We start from the raw sequence: 22,285 nt of genomic DNA on the forward strand, positions 1-22,285 counted from the left end.
ACTTTAGTGACAAGTTTGCACATCAAATTCACATAATGCAATGTCATCAACTTACTCATCAAATATAAACTTCTTAAATACAGCCTCTGCTCTAGAATGTTGAAACAGCCTTATTTCACTTCATTTACAGCCCCTAAATAATCAGAGTAAGTGAAAAAAAATTGGGAACGCAACTGGAAAACAGGATTTTTCCCAGGAAAAACAGCCTCCCATGGAGACAAGGGAGTAAATCAGAAAACCAGCCTGAGCTCTTTAGCTTCAGGGTTTTAGTTGCATGTTTTCCCCCTTTAAAATGTGGAAGGTGTAGACCTACTTTATTTCTCAGTCTCTACACATTTCACTCCACCTCATTGGTGATTCAGTGTTAAGGAGTCCCTATTTATTTTGTGAAGGCAGTCAGCCTTCAGCTCCTGGCCACGTATACTTACCTGGAAATTGAAATGAGGGCTCCAGAGAAAAACAGCAAATTCAGTATTTTTTTCCCCCATCATGATAATATTGAGGGGGAAAGTGTAAATGTAAGTAAGTTCAGTATTTTCCCATTCATTCATGTTGCCTTTTCTGAATCTAATAAACATCCTCAACCAAGGGGACATTCATCTTGCCAGCACAGGGCTTTTCAAGATGTTCCCAATAACCTCAACACCCTTTGCAAAGTTCCTTGACGAGATTTTTGCTACTCTCTGCTGCTCACAAAGGCATCGAGCTTTAATTTCCAGTAGAAACACTCTACAGTGGCAAGATGCAGAGCAGAGATCTGAGGCTCTCCCCTGCCAGAGCTCTCTGCCATGCTGGCAGGCTGGTTTTTCTAATGTCAGGGAAATTGTGTTGGCCTGAATTCGAGCCATCAGCACAAGCCTTTCTTCTCAGTCCTGCTGACGAATGAAAGAGCATTTTCAATTGTGTACATCCAGAGGCCTCATGGCACATCGGTCCTAATCAAAAGCTGCTCTGTGATGCAAACTGCTGTAAGAGGCAGCTCATATCACAACCCCACAGGTTCCAAGGGCAGCTGCAGATAATACTGCATCTCCTTCCCTTCAGGCGAGATGCTGGACTAGAGACCTAGCAGGAATATCCTAACTGCTTCCAAGCCACCAAGAAGGCAACAACCAAACAACAAGAGCTTTACTTAAACACCCAAATAGCAAAACACAACTGCTAAAGTTTACCAGGACCCACAAAGTTCAACAAGCGGTTGGCTTGTCTCCAGCTGATAAAGAAACCATCAGCACAGAGGGATATAGAAAAACCAGAGAGATGTAGAACCACAGCCACAAAAGCTGCTACCTGCATTGTGGTAGGACTAAGCTGATGTGTTTTATAGGGATCTGGGGAGAAGGAAGGGGCTAAAACATGTGACAGAAAGGTTTCAAATCCTTCCATTGCTCATTGACTTCTGTCCTTGCAAAGTCTCCACACTTCCCCTGGTTATAAATGAAGGAGCACAGCTACTTCTGAGTGCTACTTCAGTTAGTGAGAGCAGTTCTTCCTCACTGTAGATGTTCTTGTAGTTCAGTGTTTAAATCCAGTCCCTCTCATCACATGTACATTTTTTCTTTCTTTTCCATTTCCTTCTCCTTCCCAACTTAATTTACTGTTTCTTTCTTGGCAAAGTGGCTTTAGTTTCTCTGGAGCAAGGTTTCTGCCTCTACTACATATTTTTTAATCAACTTCTCCACAGTGCCTAGTGAGAGGTAAGGAGATCCTTTAAACAAAAAAAAAAAAAAAAAAGGGGGGGGGCTGTAGGAATCACTGGAGGTATCCAGGATCTCCAAATGTGAATTGGGTGAAAAAGAGGGGCCAGGAAGAAATCCTGCACCTCATTTGCTCTTTGTGAAAGCTAAGTAAGGATAGCTCTTTGTGAAGGCTAAGGAGGATAGCAACCTTTGACTGACAGCAGGTTTTGCACATTCAGCAGCTACACCAGAACTACATTACAGGATTTATTACAAATCTCTGGCTCCCTGGACAGCAGATGGAGTCTGGAAGTCCCAGTAATGTCTCACTAGCACCTCCCATCACAGCTTCACAAGAAGCTGCAGGCTTCAGGCATCCTCGGGGGTTTGTTCGGTCAGCAACCCCTGGCTGGCCGCTCGTGTCCCGGCCGCTGGCAGCACACAGATTAAGTCGTGCTTGGGGGCAAGTCTCTCTGGTTGTTTAACAGGCTCATGGCATGCTGCCACAGGCAGGCCACACTGCTTTCAGTAGATTCAGTGCTGCATGACTTCACATCTGTGCTATCTCCAAAAGAACTCAAGAATCTATCTGGATGACAAATGCTATATATGACAAAAGCAATTTTATTTTTTTTTTTTTAACCCAAGGAATGTTTCTTCCAGCACTCTTAGGTGCTGCACTTTGACTTAAGCCAGCAAACCTGGTTCTTCATAGGTGCCTGTCCTGACTTCAGCAGCACAGAGCATTCACCATCAAAGGCCACACTTGTTGCTGAATTAGGACCCGTGAAGTCTTCAAGATGTCTCTTCCTTGTGGCTGGGCTGCCCAAATCTATTGACACCATTGTACTGTAAAAGGGGTTTGTAGACTCTGCCCACCAGCCACTGTAACACTGTCAATACTAAAGTACAGGAGGCCCCAACCTGGCTCTAATCTATTTTCCTTTTGGGAAAACAGTTGTATTTAGCAGCCTCACCTTGTTCCACGTGGTGCTGGGCTGGGACGAAGGGATATGGATGGTAAAGAAGGAAATAACCTCTGTTTAATCTACCAGCTTATTCCCAGTCTTAATATACTATTCAGGTCCCAGATTGGTCTAAATATCTTGCAGCAGAGAAACCAGCTCCATAAAAACAATAATGATAATCACTAGCTGAGAGGTGAGGAGATGGCCCCCAGGAGGCCCTGCTCTTCAGCCAGAGTCAGCAGGGGAAGGCAGGCAGGCTCAGAGCAGGTCAGGAAAAGCAGCTCCCAAGGACTGCTGCTAACAGCCCTCATCCTGTGTGCTACCTTCCATATCGTTTGGGTTTTGCACATTAAAGCTATGCAACATTTCTGATGCAGGCAGCAGAAGGCAATGATTTCTTTTCCCATGGAGAATGTGGCCATCTCTGGAGTGAAAGAGGACAGAACTTCATCAGTGCACAGCAAAACCAGAGGCAAAGAGAAGCTCTTTATAAACTTCAGAAGAAATTGGGATATGCAGAAAGCAACTGCTTGACAGATACACAGGCAGGGAACAAAGGCTAACATCTTGCTCTTGCCACAAGTCCCTTAACATTTGGAGACAGCAAATGTCCTGGACCTTCACTTTGCATCTCTTCAGAAAGAAGACAATACCTTCAGTACAAAGTGGAGGGTAACTGGCATGCTAAACATCACTGAGAGAAGGTCAGAATGCAAGTTTGCATTTTGCCTTTTGACAGATAGAGGCAAATGTAAGATTTCAGCATCCCATTTTGCCATATACCCTGAAAGGCTTATTGGCAGAGGTGAGGGATTTGGGTGGCCTCTAGCCAGTCAGGTTTGCTGTGTTCAGCAAGCTTATGAGATCTGCAGCAATTACACTTAAGGTTCAAAGAAGTGTCACCTAATGAACCCTTCCTTTGCTTTAGGAAGAGGCATTACATGACTGAAAAAGAGTTGCCCTCTATGCACTCATCTGGCCCAACCTTGTTTGACCAGTGAGATGCTGGAAACCACCAGCAGGAGGTGAGATACAAATGCTGTGCCTGAATGTGTGCACCCACCAACACCTAAGGTCACAGAAAAATCCTTCATCAGGTGGATTCAGGTTTCATTTGCAGGTGCAGCCCTTATCATGTGTGGATTTCCTGCACACAGATGGTAGGAAGCACCAAGGCTTCCAAGCACCAACAGCTCAGCCAACTGTGGATGGAGAATGGCAACTTCTAAATTCCATCTGCTCCTTTTTTGTCACCTTCTGTACTCAGAAACACATTCATCAGAAGCACAAGCATGCTGGGACAGTGACAAATTTCACCATCTCTGGCTTGTCACATCAAGAAGATGAGATTATTTTAATATTAATTCATTACCCTATTTAATTCCAATTAATTACAGTTTTACAAGGCCCTGACACAGCAATGATGCAGAAGACAGTCTCTGTTGAATACCAGATGTAGCATCTCTGTTAGGGTCAAACACCTGCCCTAGAGTGAGATTCACCAAGGAGCCCCTGTTCCTACTTTTCCCTAACAAGGGGAAAAGGACACTGAAAGCACTGAGATGGATGAACAGCTTTCCTTTATTTGCTGAGATTATGCTCAGGAAAATAGTTCACTTCCAAAATTCTCCACAGATGGCTGAAATGAGAGTTGATTTCCCCATCCTCCTTCCTGGTAGGGGTGCCAGCCTGTCTCTCAACAAAAAGAATATTAAAAGCTCTTTTCCTCTTTCTCACAGGGAGAGGCTGTGTGAAAGAAGGGAATGCTCCACTATACCCATGGGAGAGCAATAAATCATGAGGGCTCACGGAAAATTCACATTACTGCATTCTTGAGTCAGGAACCAGCTTCCAAGGGTCATCTGCTCCTACCTTCAAAGGTACTGCTTTTTAGATGAGAATACAGATGGAAATAATCAGCACCTGAAGCATTCTCATTTCTTCCCATGCTTTGCTACAATACACAAGTCATCACTTCTGCCAGATCCCCATTAGCTGCTACCTATTTGCTTGCAGCTAAGATGGAACTCCATCTCTAGCAGCACCAGAAAAGGAAAACCAAGAGGTCCACCAGGACCACAAAAGGGAAGATCCAAAGAGACATGAGCTGAAAAGAAATTGGGGAAAAAAAAACCCATGAAAATTTACATAGACGGAAGAAAAAAGGCAGAAGATGAAGCCTGAGATACAGAAAGGAGGGGGGAGGTGTGAAGAGGACAAGAAAGAGAAATGCAGAACTGGAACAAACTCCAAATCTGGGCAGCGATGCCCCACGCCACCTTTCCAAAGCTGTTACAATCTGCATCCCTCTTGCAGAGACAGGAGGACTCGGAGCCTCTCCCCAGATGGCTGCCTGACCTTGGTGCACTCTCCTCTTACACAACCCAGACCTGGGCAGCCACTGGGAGAGAAACAAAACGTCCACAACGCCCCAGCCCGTCCCCGGCAGGCGGCTGCTCGGCTCTGCCCCATTAGCACCGCGCGGCCCCGCCTGCAGACCCACACCCGGCGGAAGGCTGTCGCAGCTCGCATCGTCCCCAGCTCTCCTTCGCCACAGCCCTGCTGCCCATTTTAGCAGAGGCTATTAGGAGTAAATGAGAGCAAAGGACCACTGAACCGCGTGGCAAGTTGCCAGGCTGTGCTGCAGCCTCCAGCGGTTATGCTCAAAGAGATTTAAAGTCCAGCATAACCTTGATTTTTAATAGAGTCACATTTAATGAGCTTTAACGTCCACAGTCATAATTTCCTTATTACCTATCCGGGAGTCAAAAACCATGATCAGAAAAACCATGCTGCATTCCAGTCCAATGAATGAATTTAATAATGGCCAATAGATTATTATCAAAACCATCGACATCATTGTCCTTAATGCCTTTATTCTTTTTTTTCCTTTGGTTGGTATAATTACAATTCTTTGAACCTTAAGTGTAATTGTTGCAGATCTCATAAGCTTGCTGAACGCAGCAAACCTGACTGGCTAGAGGCCACCCAAATCCCTCACCTCTGCCAATAAGCCATTCAGGGTATATGGCAAAATGGGATGATGGAATCTTACATTTGCCTCTATCTGTCAAAAGGCAAAATGCAAACTTAGATTCTGACTGTTGTTTTCTTCTCAGCTTTTATCCACACTCTTCCTACTCTGTCCTTGGTCTTCCTTCATCCTATTCAACTCTGACATGGGGGACATTCCACTTCAAATGCTCAGAGAACTGAATCTGCCTCATGCATGTGTCATATGAATGAGATGGATAAACAGACATATGGGTATTGCAGCTGGCAGAAAGGGGTGCAAGAAAAATTCTGATTCTTGTTATTTTTGTACAGAAGCAGCTCCACAAACCTCACTGAAACCTGCTCCCTTGTTATGCACAATAAACCTCCCTCCCCAAGGCAGCCAATTGCACAGTGACAAAGAGAGCAGAGGGAGTTTCTGCTACATGCTCCCCATTTCACACCTTGAAAATACACTAAAATGGAAGGCATATGGATTCCATTCCTGTGGGCAGAACTGTTGAGATCCTTAAGGAAACAGAAGCAGACAGTTTTCTGGCCACATGAATCTGTGTTGTTAAAGCATTCCTGGACCAGCTGTTGCATCCATGCCACAGATGCTGCATGAGTTGGGCAGGATAGAGCCAGTGCAAAAATAGATGCAGTTTGCATGGCACACCTGATGTGTGGTCCCCTAACCCACCAGGAGCTCTGCCCTGCCCCAGCAAGAAGGTCAAATCTGGCATTCACCTGGCTAATTTAAAGCCTGCTAAGATATCCCTGCTAACTTCACAGCCAGTGCTGTAATGTCCTCAGTGTCTCTTCTCATCCTTATGTACAGTCTTCATTCTCTGACCATGCTACTGAATGAAAGGAGGCTTTAGGACTATTTATGGCAACGTTCCCTGTTCACGACAGTCATGCACACAAGTACATAAAAAAAACAAACAAAAAAACCCCAAACCAAAAACCCAACAAGATCTTTCCATATAACCTGGCTTACTATACACTTGCCCTGGTCTTAAAGGCAGTCATCCACAGGGCTCCTCTGTCTTTCACTAACAGCTCCTTTTCCCATTTTGTTTACATGGACCACTTCCATATGCACTTACAGACACTCTTGAGTATGGAAAGGGCCCTCCTGTGACTGTGATAAATGACACTGAAGTACTTCCTACCCTGCTAGGCTCTGCAATTGATGCTCTCTCCCATCTGAGTGTTGACCAGAAGTCAGAATGATGTAGCAGGGGACTGGGGCAAAAGCAAAAAAGAAAAGCATTGCATATATGAGAGGCTGGAAACACCCTGAAACCCAGTGAGCTGTTTGTTTTCCTGTCTGAATCAAAGGCAGAAGATAAAACAGCTTTAAAAATGCATCTCTTATGAGCTAAAGACAAACCTGGTAACATCCCAGCACAGAAGCACTTCACAAACAGCTAAAAGCAACTGCATGAATGGCAGCAGAATAATAATTATGAATAACAAATCACAGAAGGCATACATGAGAAACTCTTCTCCCAGAAAAAATGGTCTTATTACATTACTGTAGATGATACCCCAGAGGTTCATTCAGCAGAGCAGACACAGAACTGACCTCACCTCTGCATCCTCTCTGCCCCTGACTGGCACTCTCCCCCCTGGGCTCAGGGGGCACTGTCAGTGCACGGATCTGCAGCATTAGGTGTGCTGGATAATGGGAGGCACAACGCCAGGCAAGGGCATTGGGCAACAGACTCTACTGCAATTTAAAAGCCAGTGCATTTCAAATTCAAATTGCAATGCAAGAACCGTCCCCAAGAGCTGCTTGAGTCTCACTGGGGTCTTAGACTGGAAGCTCCTGCGGGCAAAGGCAGCCTTCCTTAAACGTTCTGGAAGTGTTCAATGCTTATTCATTTGTTAGAGCATCTGCTAACAGCAGTGACAAACTGTCGTTGTACTTCTTAACACCCAGTCTGCTCCTCACTTTACAAACCACCCCGTGGATGCTTCTCCCCATCAGACTTTTAAGGCTGTGTAGTACCATAATCCACTATGAGATGCCAGAACAAGCACATTCTTAGCAGTTATAAAGTAATACTGCTTGAGCAATGGGAAAACAAGCAAGCTACCTTCAGAGTATTCTTGTGTCAGAACAATGAGTGATACTTTCTCCTGTGTACTTTCTTTAAAGCAGTGGCTCTGCCATTTTGAGGCTCTGAAGATTCCAGCACACATAGGCTTTGACGAAAGCTCTGCCCCCTTAGCCCCATGTGAGGGAGGATCCTCACCTCCAGACACTGACCACAGATGTACTGCTGGATCACAACAGGTTAGCTCCACATGGGCCTTCAGCTGTCTTTCCTTTTTCTTTTCTCTAGCAAAAACACTTTGAGTGCAAGGTCCAAGTGAGCAAGTTACAGCTGTAGGATTTCTTGGGCTCGCAGAATGCCTGCACTCTGCCTGGTCTCCTTGCAGTGCTGTAGGTGATGGGTCACATTTTACTGATATCCCTGCCTTGATTTACAGAGTCTGAAAGCAAGTCTGGAGGTATTGACTTTGGGGTTACTGTACTAAAAAGTCTCGTTCAGGTAGGCGAAAGGAAGACAGACTGTATTGGAGGAGAGCCACAGCTTCTGTGAAATGTATTTAGCTCGGTGAAAGATGTACTCTATTTTCATGGAGTATTGAATGTAGCTGTGATTAATGGGGCACACATACACTGATAAACAATATTAATTTGTTTTAAGCCAGGTCTGAAAAGATTTCAACCACTTGCTTCCCTGCAGCTATGAAAGTTATTTCCTGCTGTCTGTACTACCTCAAGGCTAAACCAGCTCTGAAAGGAAGGAAATATTTCCTTATACTCCATCGGCAGCACCAGCCAATGAAGGCTGCTGTATTGGTTAGTTCATTTATCATGAACAAATGATATGGATTATTATTATTTATCCTTTCCACCTACCCTCTCTACCAAACTGCCACAGGATTGCCACCACACATTCACTCTCTCCTGCATCAACCCAGCTATTTTCATTTTCTTTATAACACTTCCATCAAGCACACAGTCTGCAACGTCTCCATCTGCTTCTGCAGTCAGTTCCTTTGGCAGTATGGATGAATAAGTGCATTTCCATGACCAGAAGCCAGCAGCCTACCTGCAATTTCTTGTGGTGACTGAAAACTTCCAACTCCTTCCAGATTCCCAGGGATGGAGCCGCCTCCTTCAACCGCCCTCAGCATCTCCCTCAGCCTTTCACACTCCTCCTGGAGGTGCTGCTGTTCCTCCTTGCGCTGCTGCTTGGCCAAGCTCGCTGGGTTCATGCTGAAATGGAGAACTTTGGTTCTGCTGGGGTCATAGTCGCCCTGTGTGGCAGAAACAAGGGAATCCTGAATTGCTGGTAAGAGACCCCAGGAGATCCCATTCCCAAACATCTTTTATTGAAAATCCTCCATCCACATACTGTAAAGCACCTCTGCCCACCGCAGGGAGTGAACTGCCAAAACTTGCTGCCCCACATCCTCCAGCAGCAAACAGGTTTGACAGGTTCATGGACCACAGCTCTGCAACTGGACCCTGCCACAGGAGGGCTGGGGCACATCCTCCAGCATCTCTGGCTGCTTGGAGACTGCTGCTGGGGAGCGTGGCTGAGTTTGTGGACTCTTCCAGAAGAACATCTCCCATCACTGTGATCAGAGATGGTGTTCTGGGCTGGAAGGACCATGGGTAAGGGCCAGCTGGAAACTTTTTAAGTTCACATGCAGTGCCTGCTACATCTCACAGCTGTTCCAGTGCCCCCCTTGGGGGAACCACACTGAAATTCTCCTTCAAAACCTCCCTCTACTCAGCTGGGCAGAAGGCAGCTGGAAGAGGTGTGCTCACCCGCAGAGGTGCAGGTGTCCATGAGCAGAGTGCCAAGGTCTGGGTCCAGTGGTGCAGTCAGTGATGTGCAGGCACTGTGGCAGTCACACCTCTCCTGCAGTCCCCAGGGCTGGCTCTCCCCTTCAGCCAGCTGGCTCCCAGGGCCACACCAGGCAGATGGGTCCCACCACGGAGGAGGAGCAGCCAGAACTGAGGCTGGCAGGATGCTGACAGCTGGGCAGGCAAAGGGGAAGCACAATATAGAGCTAGGAGAAGATGTGAACTCTGAAAGTGCTTTTGGTCAAGACCATGGGGGTCATGTGCTGGTGAATATGAGGTTTGTGCCTTCTTGACTCTACCACCAAAAATACCATGGTGCTCAGGAGACCTAAGGGAGCATCTAGTAGGGCAACACCCTGTGCAGTCCCACAGCAATGGGGCTCCATGACTCCACCTCAACAGACAGGTTGAGATAAACAGCCTGGTCCTGACAGCCCTGTAGCCTTGGCCAGGAGAAACTCAGGAAAGAACTGAAGGGCTGGGACCTCACATAGCAGCTCAGAAATGTTGAAGAGAGGGAGTCTGAAGACAGTTGTAACATCAGTTTATTAGATGTGTTCTCCCCAGCAACACACTGGCATTTACAAACCTGTTTCCCCACTGAGCTATCTAACTTCTTGTGCTATTTGCATTTCAGGACTCTTGCAAACAGGTCAGGGCACTCCCCAGTCTCCAGTTTGCCTGTCAAGGGAAAAGATTCAACTCCAGTGTTTGTGGTGGGGGTTGTGATGGATGGCAAAAGGATGCCTTTCAAATCAGATCTGCAGAGCCTGCTTCTCCCTGGTCCCATGGGTTTTCTGACAAGCAATGAAGGGCAGCTCTGGCCCCATCTTCCTGGCTGGCTGCAGCACCAAGGTCAGGCAGAGCTCGAATCTCCTCACCCTGGCTGCCACCACTGTGCTGTCTCCAGCACCCAGTGCAGGGATCACTTGTGCTTTCACACTGCTCCATGCCTGCAGACACTTCACGTGAAGGAGCTCAGCATGGAGGACAGCCATGCAAACCTGGAGACTGCTGCTACCCTGCTGCTGGGACCACTTTAGCCCATGCTGCACTCCTCTGTTTATTTTGTAGGTTATTTACTCTCTTGAAAACATCTCTCTGGCCTTTCTGCAAAGCCCTGCCATGAAGCTGCAGTCTTTTGCCTCTTATAGATCTTTCAGCCCATTTATCCTCTCCTTTTATAACATGCCCACTTGAAAAATGATGCTCTAAAATTCAGCACTAAGACTCAGACTTATTTTTGGGGCTCACCAGCGCTCCTGAGCACACCAGTCTAAAGCTACAGTGAGACAAGCAAATCTCTTAAAAACCCACCGTGATATGAAGGCTGTGGCAGAATCTCTCTCATTTAACATTTCTGGGAGATCACAAACATATTTGTTATGCTACTCACATTTTTGGGCTAGGGGCAGTAGCTTTCTCTTTATTCTACACAGCACACATCAAACCAGTACATTTCTCCCTACAGCTAAAATATTAGTGCTGCTGGTTTATATTAATGCCTGAAAGAAACCAAATGAGACAGGGATCCTAGTGTGCTAGGTCCTGTCCAAACCCCACAAGGAACTACCACCTGAAGCCCAAATATCAGACAACAATGCCTGAAGATGCTCTGAGAGGAGCAGAGGCATGGAAAGATGCAGTCTCCAGTTTGAGACTCCAGCAGCAGCATGGCAGAAATGAAAAGAAAGCATCTTCAGAGATGACCCTGCTCACTACCAGACCATGCTGCCACATCAAGCAGAGTGTTACTCAAATCTCTCTATGAATTTTCAATTACATACTAGAAAGAAGCCAGGGAATGAAGAAAGCAAACAATCTCCTCCTGGAATCCCTCTAGCTCTGGAAAATGCACACTTATGTTCTTCTCTGTGTCAGCTGTCCTTCCTCCCATGATAAACTTGCCTTACTGATCAGAATTTTGTCCTTTGAGCTCTGCAGCAGAAAGCTGGAAAATGGTGGTTTGGGCACTGGGAAAGAATAGATCTAGAACAGATCTGTTGATTTACAAAATCATTTCTAATCTAAGGCCACTGATGAGAAAGACCAAACTGTGTCATTGAAAGCTGTGCTACAGAAAAGATGGCCACACTCTTTGAACAGGAGCTGGATGTCCCTGAGTAGCCTCCCGGGGCAGCTCCAGATGCTGCTGCAGTGCTGAACCACCACACGGAAGGAGGTGCCACTTAATAGAGTTAAAAAGTATCTTGCAACAAAGGGTAATGTACTCCTAGTTTCTCTTAGAGTCATGAAAAGTGTGCTTCAGCTTGGAAACTTGGCCTGAATGTAAGAATTGACCAAATTCACTTAAGCTCATCGTGCCTTTATATAAAAATAGTGACAACTGAGGGATGCAATCGATGTATGACCTACAGACAGTTCCTTTGTTGCAAAGCCACCCTGCCCCTGGCTCAGCCAGTAGATAACTTGATGGATCGCTCTGCTAATCAGTGAGTAGCATCTCAGAGAGCAAAGATGACACATTACTGCTGGTAGTTTCTCAGCAGTACCCCTTCCTTACCCCTATTTTCCCCCAACACTTTAATAATTGGAAATTGTAGAGATGCCTAAGAGTAAATAACTTGAGCTCCAGAGAACTGCTGGCACTCATTGATTCTTCTTTCAAGGAATAACACCGAGCCAGTAATTCAGATTTGTCAGAAAAAATGTACACAGAGCTTCCATTTAGGAGGAAGCAATAAATACCTTGATTGATTGCAACCAAGTCTGGTTGACATTTAGTAATACAGTGAATTGTTCATTCCTGGAAAGCAAGATGCTAACTAGCTGATTTGGTGCTAAAGGCAGCAAAAGCATCTCAGTGCTCTCCGAAGGGCACCGGACATTTTACAGAGATGATTTGTTGACTCCCATGTGTTAGTATGTCCTACAATTTGTGAAATAATGCTGTTTTGATGCATTACCCTCAGCCTCCCAGACACATGCCCCAGGGTATGCACAAGGGAAACTCTCTCACAGACAGCTGAGAAGAACCATCCCGTTCCTTCCGTCCCGATTGTGCAGTCATTATGCCAGACAGCCACCGCAGATGCCATGTACAAATATTGTCTTAACACAATATGTTCTAAGCACACACTGGGACGTGGCAGAGCTATTTAGCAAGACTCTGGCTATCAATAAACTTCCTGACAAACAAGAATTTGCAACAGGGCCAATTTGCCATGTAGAACAGAGGTACAAGCTCGAGTCAGACACTGCTGCCTTCCTTCCCACTTCCATCTCCCAGCTTGAAAAAAACCACCCCGAGGAGATAATTGTGCTGATGCTGTGTGTCAGTTTGAAAACTCTTATCGGCAAACCGTCAGTAAGTTGGTCTACATGTTGAAATTATAGCTCACAAACTTCCCAAGTAATCTCCCCATTAGGGAGGAATCAGTCAAGTGACGAAGCAATGAGTGAAGACAGGATTGCTTTCATCTCCCAAACCCAGAAACTTTTCCTTTAGAAGAGAAGTTGTTTAGAAGAACAATGAAAGCTGCAGTGACAGCACCTTGAAAAGGGCTGAACTTATTTTGGCATCTCTCCTCCTGGTTGTTTGAAAACTGCACAGTCCCAATTCAGGCCTGTCTTTCTCCAGGAGCTATAAAAGCTTTTCTCTTGACTCAACTCACTTTCACAGGCCCACAGGTAAAACTAAAGAACTTAAACCCAAGTGGACTACTTTACATCTGATGAAGCATTCAGTGCCCAACAACACTTAAGATTTATTCATCTCCTGCAGATATCTCTAATCAGAAAGGTAGAACTGGTAGCAAAAGGAATAGTCTCAGCTGTTGTGAATACGTTTATCTAACATTGCTAATGAAATTAAAGAAGTTCATACATCCCAAGCAGGCAACGACTGTCGGAATGTCAACTGACTTCACATCCTCATAGAATCACAGAATCAGTCAGGACTGGAAGGGACTACAAGGATCATCTAGTTCCAACCCCCCTGCCATGGGGGCAGGGACACCTCACACTACATCAGGCTGGCCAGAGCCTCATCCAGCCTGGCCTTAAACACCTCCAGGGATGGGGCCTCAACCACCTCCCTGGACAACCCATTCCAGGCTCTCACCACTCTCATGGGGAAGAACTTCTTCCTCACGTCCACTCTGAATCTCCCCACTTCCAGCTTTGTTCCATTCCCCCTAGTCCTGTCACTACCTGATATCCTAAAAAGTCCCTCCCCAGCTTTCTTGTAGCCCCCTTCAGATCCTGGAAGGCCACAATAAGGTCACCTCGGAGCCTTCTTTCCTCCAGACTCCTCCAGATTCCAGGTTCCTCCCATTTCATGCATTTGAAAGCCAACTTGTCAAAAGCCACAGATGGGTCTGACATAAACTTAAGTGCCGTATTTTCTCATAGTCTTGTTGTCTATCAAGCTTAAAAAATTGTGATTTCTGAGCAGCACAATGAATTCTGGTGGAGCATATGGACAGCTGAGTTTAATCGCTACTCGTTTGCAATGCAACAGATTGTGCTTGCCCCTGCTGAGAAAAGGCTGACAGTTGGAAGCTCTTCAAGGGAAGGACCATTTCTTTATTGTGTGACTCTCAACACAGGGAGTGCCACCCAAATACAAGCAATACATGTGGCTGCTTTCTTAGCTAAGGAATTTGTTTCCATGCTGACTTCTTAAGAGAAAAATCTCCAAGGTTTCTGGACTGGGATGCATTATTCAGTACTAGGGAACTGAAATAGAAAAAGTCTAAGGAGCTTAGTAGATTCCATCAGCTTTAAAGGGTCAGTAGTTACCTTGGAAGAGCATCCAAAATTAAGACCACATCTATCTGTAGGAGACAGATGGGAAAGTTTTTTAAATACAGATACAAAACATAAAGCTGAAGGGGTGGTGGAAGAGGAGTGTTTGAAAAGCATCCAACTGGCCAGGGAATATCTTGCTTCCATTTGCTACCTCTTGTAAGGAAAAAGTAGCTTAAATTGTCAACACTAACACATGGCAATTAATTGGTGGTGAATGTTCAAAACGGATCTTCTAAACTCTTGAGGAGAAGATGCAACTTACTCACTGCCAGCACAGCCTGGTTGTAAATTTTGGTAAGACTTGGACTAAAACAAAAGATGGGGATGTTCAGATGGGGAAATCCAGGGGCTTAAGATTCCAGAAAGAACAGTGGTGATGAAAAGAGAAGTGGTCCCAGAAAGAAGAGGGCCTGCAAAGAAGGTGACCATTCTGGCTGGGGGAAAGGTGACAAAAGTGGAGGAAGGCCATGGAGGTCAGAGAAATGCACAGGATGAAGATCAGGGCATGACCAGGGTCCAGAGACAGTAACACCTCTAACTGGCGACTGGAAACAGACAGGAATTTCTGCCCAGCCATCCTGCACCAGCAGTGACCTACCAGAGGAGAACAGATGCTGAGCCCCAGAGAAGGCAGCACAGAGGTAGGGGAGGGAACAAACAACTGTGTGAGAACACTGCTAGAAAGACTGATGCTGTTTTGGGGGACCTACAAGCTTATTCTTGGGATTCAGTGTCTCCTCCTGACCACAGATCCTTTACACAGATTGAGCTGCAAGAAAAGAACCCCTTCCCAAGGATTCAGGTGTCTGCAGTTACTGCACTGCTTTTCCAAATGTGGTATTTGTGAGCAAATACAGCCACACTTGCACAGGGGCTAATAAATACCAGCTAATAAATACCCTGTTGCTTCTACTGAATTATGAAAGCAGAGAAGTCACAAATCTTTAGAAGACATCTTTGAATATATTTATGTTCAGCTTACAGTTAATGGTATATTATTTATGCCAAGAATTGTCTGCTGTTAGTCCTGCATCAATACTCATTGGAATTTTTACTCAAAAATAGAGAACAGAAAAACGGTGGGAAGGCAAAATTGGGATTTATCACCTGAAAAGCACATGTAAGGTCCCCAGCAACTATAGCTCTTGTGGCAATAGCTTATTAACTAGAGTCAGCCTGGCTAGACAGATGAGCAGCTTCTCCTGGTCTAGCTTAATTTCATTTTTGCTTTACCAGGTTTGTTTCTTTTTTTAAAAAAATAAAATAAGTTTGTTGCTCAACTGTCTCCTACAAAAGGATATAGGATACAGGAGGTATTTCTGCACCCAGCACACAGCAGCCTAAGAATGTTTAATCCTACCTCAGGAAATGCCATTTTAATGGAAATTCTGTTTCTTGGTTTTGTTCTTTTTTGTTTCTTTGCTCAGGCTTGTTAAAGTGATTAGAGCAAAACCCAAAGTAAACTGCATCCCAAAGAATTCCCTCTGTACCCAGAGCACAAAGCACAGCAGGCTCACCAGCCCCAGCTCCGTCACACAAGATAACTACACCAAGGGATCTTTAAAGCCCTTGGCACAGGAGGTGTATTGACAAAAATGGATTGCAAAGATGAGACAAAGCAAGCTAACAAATAAGCAACAAGCACCACCTGTTCCCCACAGCTTCACCAGTATGTGCACACTTGAAATCACAAACAGCTGGGGGGGAAAAAATCCCCAGAAGCTGCTAGATGTTGGGCAAAGGCTCACTTGTTCCTGCCAGGTCTCATGCTGGTTCCCTACCTTCTTGCTCACATTTCTCTCTCCATCATTTTTATATGTACACCTGCAGCACCCACAACCCTGAAACCCGGGAGTGGAAACTGACTTGGGCAATGTCTTCATCCTTCTCCATCCAGTTCTTAGTCCAGCTCCTGCTACTTCTTCTCAAGAATAGGAAGATCTCTCCTTGCCCCAGTGATAACCTCTTGCCCACACACTTTGATTCAGGCAACTCTTCTCCTTCTTTGGCCTCCTGAACACCCATGTTAGCTGTTTCCAGAACAGCAAAGGTGAAGACAACCAGTGTTAGTCTGAGTGATGCCTCTTCAACCCCAGTAACTTCTCAACCATTCCCACCAGCACAGCAGATTTCAGATCCTTACCCTCACATGCAATGGCATGAGCAATTCCATATTACCTTCCCCACTGCATCTGTAATGTCACCTCCACCACCTGGATCAGCTGCTCCTCCCACAAAGACTTCTACAGGGCTTTTTCTGTTCCTTCCTGAGCTGATGTGCCACACTACAAGTACTCATTGATATTCCTCCCCATGGCCCTCTTTTAGTGCAGCATCCACAGCAAATTAGCAAAGAGACAGAGAGGCGGTTGGAGCTAGGATGTATTACAGACTAAAAAGCTCTAATCACTCTAATCACACCACTCTAACACCACACCATATCTTCTGGTACAACATGTAACACATTTTGGGCACTGCTGCAAAATGACTAATAAAATAAAATGTCTCAGCAGTGGTGCTGGAGCCCTTCAGGTATAGTTTTAAAAGGGAGATCTTTTCTCTATACCCATTTTCAAATGCATTCTCCCCTGGAGGATGCAAGACTATAATTTGCATTGAGTGAGGCATTCAGATGAGGTCTGGGATGCAAACAAACGTGACCAGAAGGTTAAGAGTCAGGATGGCAAGACATGGAATGGCATGGAGTAGGGATAATCTAGAAGGTAAAAAAAAAAAAAAGCAGTCAAATGCTCACTGTCCTTTTGAATTGCTGCTCTTCCTTCTACTGAGATGGAAGAAAATCACAGTCTGCTCTAGGATGGGTTGTTACCACCTAGAGATTTGAATTCCAGGGTCTCTACACCAGTGTTTTCAAGTCAAGGATTCCTGTCTTTGCAGAGAACAAAGTCCACAAAAAGTTGCTATTATTTACACTCTAGCAGCATGCAGAGGAGACCTGTGATGGTTCAAAAACCTCTGATAAAGACACTGAAAATAAAAAGCACACAGCTTCTGAAAACAGCCCCAAAGAGCTTATAGTTTGAGTTATAAAAATTCTTTTTCAGATAGAAGACTTAACTTCATGGTGGGAAATGCTGGCTTACAGCAATCTGAATTTCAAAAAACACTGTATCAACTTCCCCATACAAATGAAGTAACTTTGGTTAAGAATACTCTTGAGAAGTGTCAGACCAAGCCATGCTTTTCAAGAAAAGTACATAAAGCCTAAAAAAAACCCCACAAAAACCCAACCAACAAACCTACTACTTTGCTGTTGCTTTCTTACTCTCCTTGCAACAGCCACACACAGATGCTGTACAATAAGCCTGAAAGACAGAAGATACTCAAAATGAGTTTTTTTGGTAGCATTTACTCCAGTCCAGATATTCAAGCACTGAAAGCCTTCCCTCCCAACAATGCTCTATTAATCTTGTTTTACTGCCCCCATAATTGTGCATTTCCTCATAAATCTGAATTCATAGAATCATAGAATTGTCAGGGTTGGAAGGGACCTCAAGGATCATCCAGTTTCAACCCACCTGCCATGGGCAGGGACACCTCACACTAGAGCAGGTGCCTCAGAGCCACATCCAGCCTGGCCTTAAAAACCTCCAGGGACGAGGCTTCCACCACCTCCCTGGGCAACCTGTTCCAGTGTCTCACCACCCTCATGGTGTAAAACTTCTTCTTAACATCCAATCTGAATCTACCTATTTCTAGTTTTGCTCCATTCCCCCTAGTCCTATCACTCTACCTGACATCCTAAAATGTCCCTCACAGCTTTCTTGTAGCCCCCTTTAGATACTGGAAGGCCACAATAAGGTCTCCTCAGAGTCTTCTCCAGACTGAACAGCTCCAACTCTGTCACTCTGTCCTCACAGGAGAGGTGCTCCAGCCCTCTGATCATCCTTGTGGCCCTTCTCTGCCAGTTCCAGCACCTCCAGATCCTTCTTGTAACAGGGGCTCCAGAACTGGGAGTTCAGATGGGATTTCAAGGGGAGACCCCAGAGGAGAAAAGCAGCAGGAATTGGCTGTGCTAGTCTGAGACCCTCAATATTCAAACAGAAAGGGAAGAGTCAGAGTGAAGCATGACAAGAGAGGTCTCTTTTTCAAGACTCTATAAAGAAAAGCAAAACTGCAATGTAATAAGATTTTCCAGTTAATAGATCTCATTAACAAAACCCAAAAGCTCTATGGGTTTGGTGTGGTTTTTTTTAGATAGTATCTTATATTAAAAAAAAAAAAAATTAGGAATTATGTAAAAGCCACTGCCTTCATGAGCTGATGGCAGGATGCATCAAAGTTCAGATGAGCATATACAAGCCTGAAAAGTGACAAGAAGAGCTGCCAGTCACCTTGGGTATCTGTACAGCAAACGTATTGCATGGGCTGGCTGCTGAGGTCGACCATCACAACAGCAATGCTGAAGCTTCCTAAAGGCTTCAAGTACAGCAGGATGTTTTGATCCTGTAATTTAATGCATAGAAAAGTGCTATTATCTGTCCTTGCATGTGTAACTCTGACCTGGCAGGGTACAAAGCAAATCCTGAAGAGCTTTGCTGCCCTTTGGTGAATGAAGGCACAGCCTTGGCCGCACCACAGAGATAACCTGCCAGCATTAATAGATGCCCTGGAAGCAGACCCACTTATAGAGCAAGGCAAGTTCCCTTTCACATCACACAGACACTGTGACAGATGCTTTGGAGGACTCATTTCTGACAGTCTCCTCCATCAGCTAGGTAGTGTCTGAGTTTTAAAGCAAAAGTGTTCCAGGTTAAACAAGCTCCACTGCAGCCTCTCACTGCGAGAGGTCCTTGCTTCCCTAACTCCTGCTTTGGCCAAACAGAAGATCATAGAATCACAGAATGGTTTGGGCTGGAAGGGACTTTACAGATCATCTAGTTCCAAACACCTGCCAAGGGCAGTGAAACCTCCACTAGAACTGGTTGCTCAAGGCCTCACCCAATCTGGCTTTGAACAGTTCCAAGGTCACAGCCTCCACAGCTTCTCTGGGCAACCTGTTCCAGAGCCTCACCATCCTCGTGGTGAATAAAAGATAAAAATGGTAGAAACAAAACATGTCCCTGCAACAGACCAAGAGGAAGAAGAGCCAGAGAAGAACTGCCAAGCTGTATTCTCCTTGTCACTGTCACTTCTCTTCTCAGCAATTTGCTGTTTGTCTTGACACAGCTTGCCTCCAGGGAGAGTTCATCCCCCACCACTACTTCCACATCCAAAAAAGTACCATGAGGAAATTTCTCTAGTCATGGATAATTTTGTAGAGGGAGAAGTGAGAGAGAAACTGGGGAGCTTCCAACATCTCAGAAAAACATATATGCATGTAGATACCTTAATTATCCACATGGCCATCTACATTATTCACCAGAAAGAGTCACTGAAGTTTTGCTCAGATATGTTGAATATGCAGAACCCTCTTTTGTTTGCTCTGCTCTTTCTCAAGTAAGAGATCTGAGTATCTAAAATATCCAAATATCGATTCTGAGGGTACATTTTGCTTCTAGCTCCACAGGGCAAATAGGCAAATGTTTGATTTTTCCCTCCCTTTTCACCATTTGATCAGGTTACTTACTTTATTTAAGCAAGTTGTAGGATCCCTGATGACAAGAGCTCTTCTCCAAGAGCAAAGAAAAGGTCTCCTCCATCTCCTTTCTCCTCCAGACCTTGTGATGATTGCCTTTTGCCCCTAGGTTTCTTTACCCAGCTCCTCAGAGAGCTGGACTCTGCTCTATTGGTCCCTATGCAGAAGAGCATAATTTTTTGTCGTTTTATCCCTTGAACAATAAAAGTTTCTACAGGCTTGGGATTAACAAACATTAGAGAGGTCCCAGGCAGCAAGAACAGGGCTGTCAGGGAGCAGCTTGTTTTGCATATAAAGAAACCCTCAACTAGAAGAGTCAGCAATGCAAGGAGAATTAAAAAGCACCCTAAATCCTCATGCATATTTATAAACTACATCACATCAAAACTAAATCAATACCCCTCACTAGTTACATATAGCCTAAGAAAGTCAGAGCTGGTGACTTGTTTTGCTCTACCCATTGTACTGATGAGACCTGGAAAGTCTCAATATGGGAGTAAATTCTTGGACTGAGAAGGAATTGCAAGCTGTAACACAGCAGGGTAAGCTGGAGCAGAGAGGAGAGGAGGAGCTGCCACCCATACCATGTGGATGGCACAAGGGATCCACCTGTATCATGCCTACAGAGAGAAGTTTCAGCTCAAACCTCTGTACTTCAATGGCACAAGGGATCCACCTGAATCTTGCCTACAGAGAGAAGTTTCAGCTCAAAGCCCTGTATTTCAATGGCACAGAGAAAAACCTTTTTGGCAGGAGGGCAAGTTTGTGTTTTGTGCTGCACCTCTGTTGGTAACATAAGCTACATCCTCCCCAGTTCATACCTGATGTGCTGTGTGAGGCTGTCCACCTCGGTGACTTATATCAGCACAGCCATCTGTTTAAGTGCGCTTTCTTGGCTTCCACTGGGGGAAATATTTTTTGGTTGCCTGCAAAGCTTCATCTACTATTCAGCCACTTTTTTTCTTCAATGCAATATAAACCAAAGATATGGGAAAATTTAGGAACATCACACTGGGTTCACCAGCCCATTAGCAAAATGACTCTGTCAACATGCTAAACCTTGTACCAACTCCTCTCCAGCACCACATCTTCTTTACTCAAGCCTAGGCTTGACCCCAAACCAATTTAAATCTATCCTGAAATACATTTGGTAGACACAAACCTGTCCGGACATCAGTGCACAATTTAATGATCTGAAATACAACTGTCACAGCCTCCTGTTTGATTTTATTTCACCAGTTTTACTTCACTGTGCTAACAGGCTGGAAAGCAAAAGGCACATTTTGCACAGAGGTGTGAAGGGGCAATGATTTAGAATTTCACTGCCAAGGTTTCCCACAACTATGGCTGCAGGTCAACCTCTAAACTGTTAAGACCCTACAAAACCTCATTCAAAATAAGAGTACTTCATGCTGTATAAAACTCAAGCTTTTATTTTTATCATCACCTTCCTTGTTGTCAACATGAATCACAACATTTTTATGAAACAAAACTGTAGACATTGTAGTTTTCCTGGGTTTCTCAGCAGGAAAACAGCTCTGCAGCTTTCGTATAACAAACCACCAAGGAGAGGACAGCTCAGCCTGACACAACAGCTACCACAACATGCTCCTGCACTGCAGTAGTTACTTCCTTCCCATGAAGTTTTAATTAGATAACACATAGCTCACTCAGAAACAGAGAGTGAGAAGGCATCTTTTCAACTTCCTGAGCAAACCTGAAAGGAAGCCTTTCTGTACTTCACCAAGACAGCCAATGCCATTCTGGGGTGTATTAGAAGGGCTGTGGTTAGCAGGTCAAGAGAGGTTCTCTTCCCTCTGTACTTTGCCCTGATGAGGCCACATCTCAAATATTCTGTCCAGTTCTAGGCCCCTCAGTTCAAAAAGGACCTCAGGGAACTGCTTGAAAGAGTCCAGCACAGAGCCACAAAAATGATTAAGGGATCACAGGATGTCAGGGGTTGGAAGGGACCCAAACAGGTCATCAAGTCCAACCCCCCTGCCAGAGCAGGGCCATACAATCTAGCTCAGGTCACAGAGGAATGCATCCAGATGGGCCTTGAAAGTCTCCAGAGAAGGAGATTCCACAACCTCTCTGGGGAGCCTATTCCAGTGCTCTGTGACCCTTACAGTAAAGAAGTTCCCCCTTGTGCTGAGGTGAAGCCTCCTGTGCTGCAGCTGACATCCATTGCCCCTTGTCCTATCACAGGGAGTGGAACATCTTCCTCATGAGGAGAGACTGAGGGAGATGAGGGCTCTTTAGCTTGTAGAGGAGGAGACTGAGGGGTGACCTCATTCATGTTTATAAAGATGTAATGGGTGAGTGCCAAGAGGATGGAGTCAGGCTCTTTTTGGTGATGCCCAGTGACAGGACA

At 45.2% G+C, this 22,285-nt stretch overlaps 1 protein-coding gene across 1 annotated transcript in view; it reads right to left on the minus strand.

Annotated features, from left to right (window-relative positions):
- MAD1L1 (mitotic arrest deficient 1 like 1) overlaps positions 1-22,285 on the minus strand; it is a 384,158-nt gene that overhangs the window by 119,883 nt on the left and 241,990 nt on the right. Inside the window, exon 15 of the mRNA XM_054391055.1 lies at positions 8,776-8,983. Coding sequence (XP_054247030.1) covers positions 8,776-8,983 — 208 coding nt within the window. The remainder of the gene's footprint in view (positions 1-8,775; positions 8,984-22,285) is intronic.

This window comes from Indicator indicator, chromosome 22, assembly GCF_027791375.1.
Source record: "Indicator indicator isolate 239-I01 chromosome 22, UM_Iind_1.1, whole genome shotgun sequence".
Taxonomy (NCBI): Eukaryota; Metazoa; Chordata; class Aves; order Piciformes; family Indicatoridae; genus Indicator; species Indicator indicator.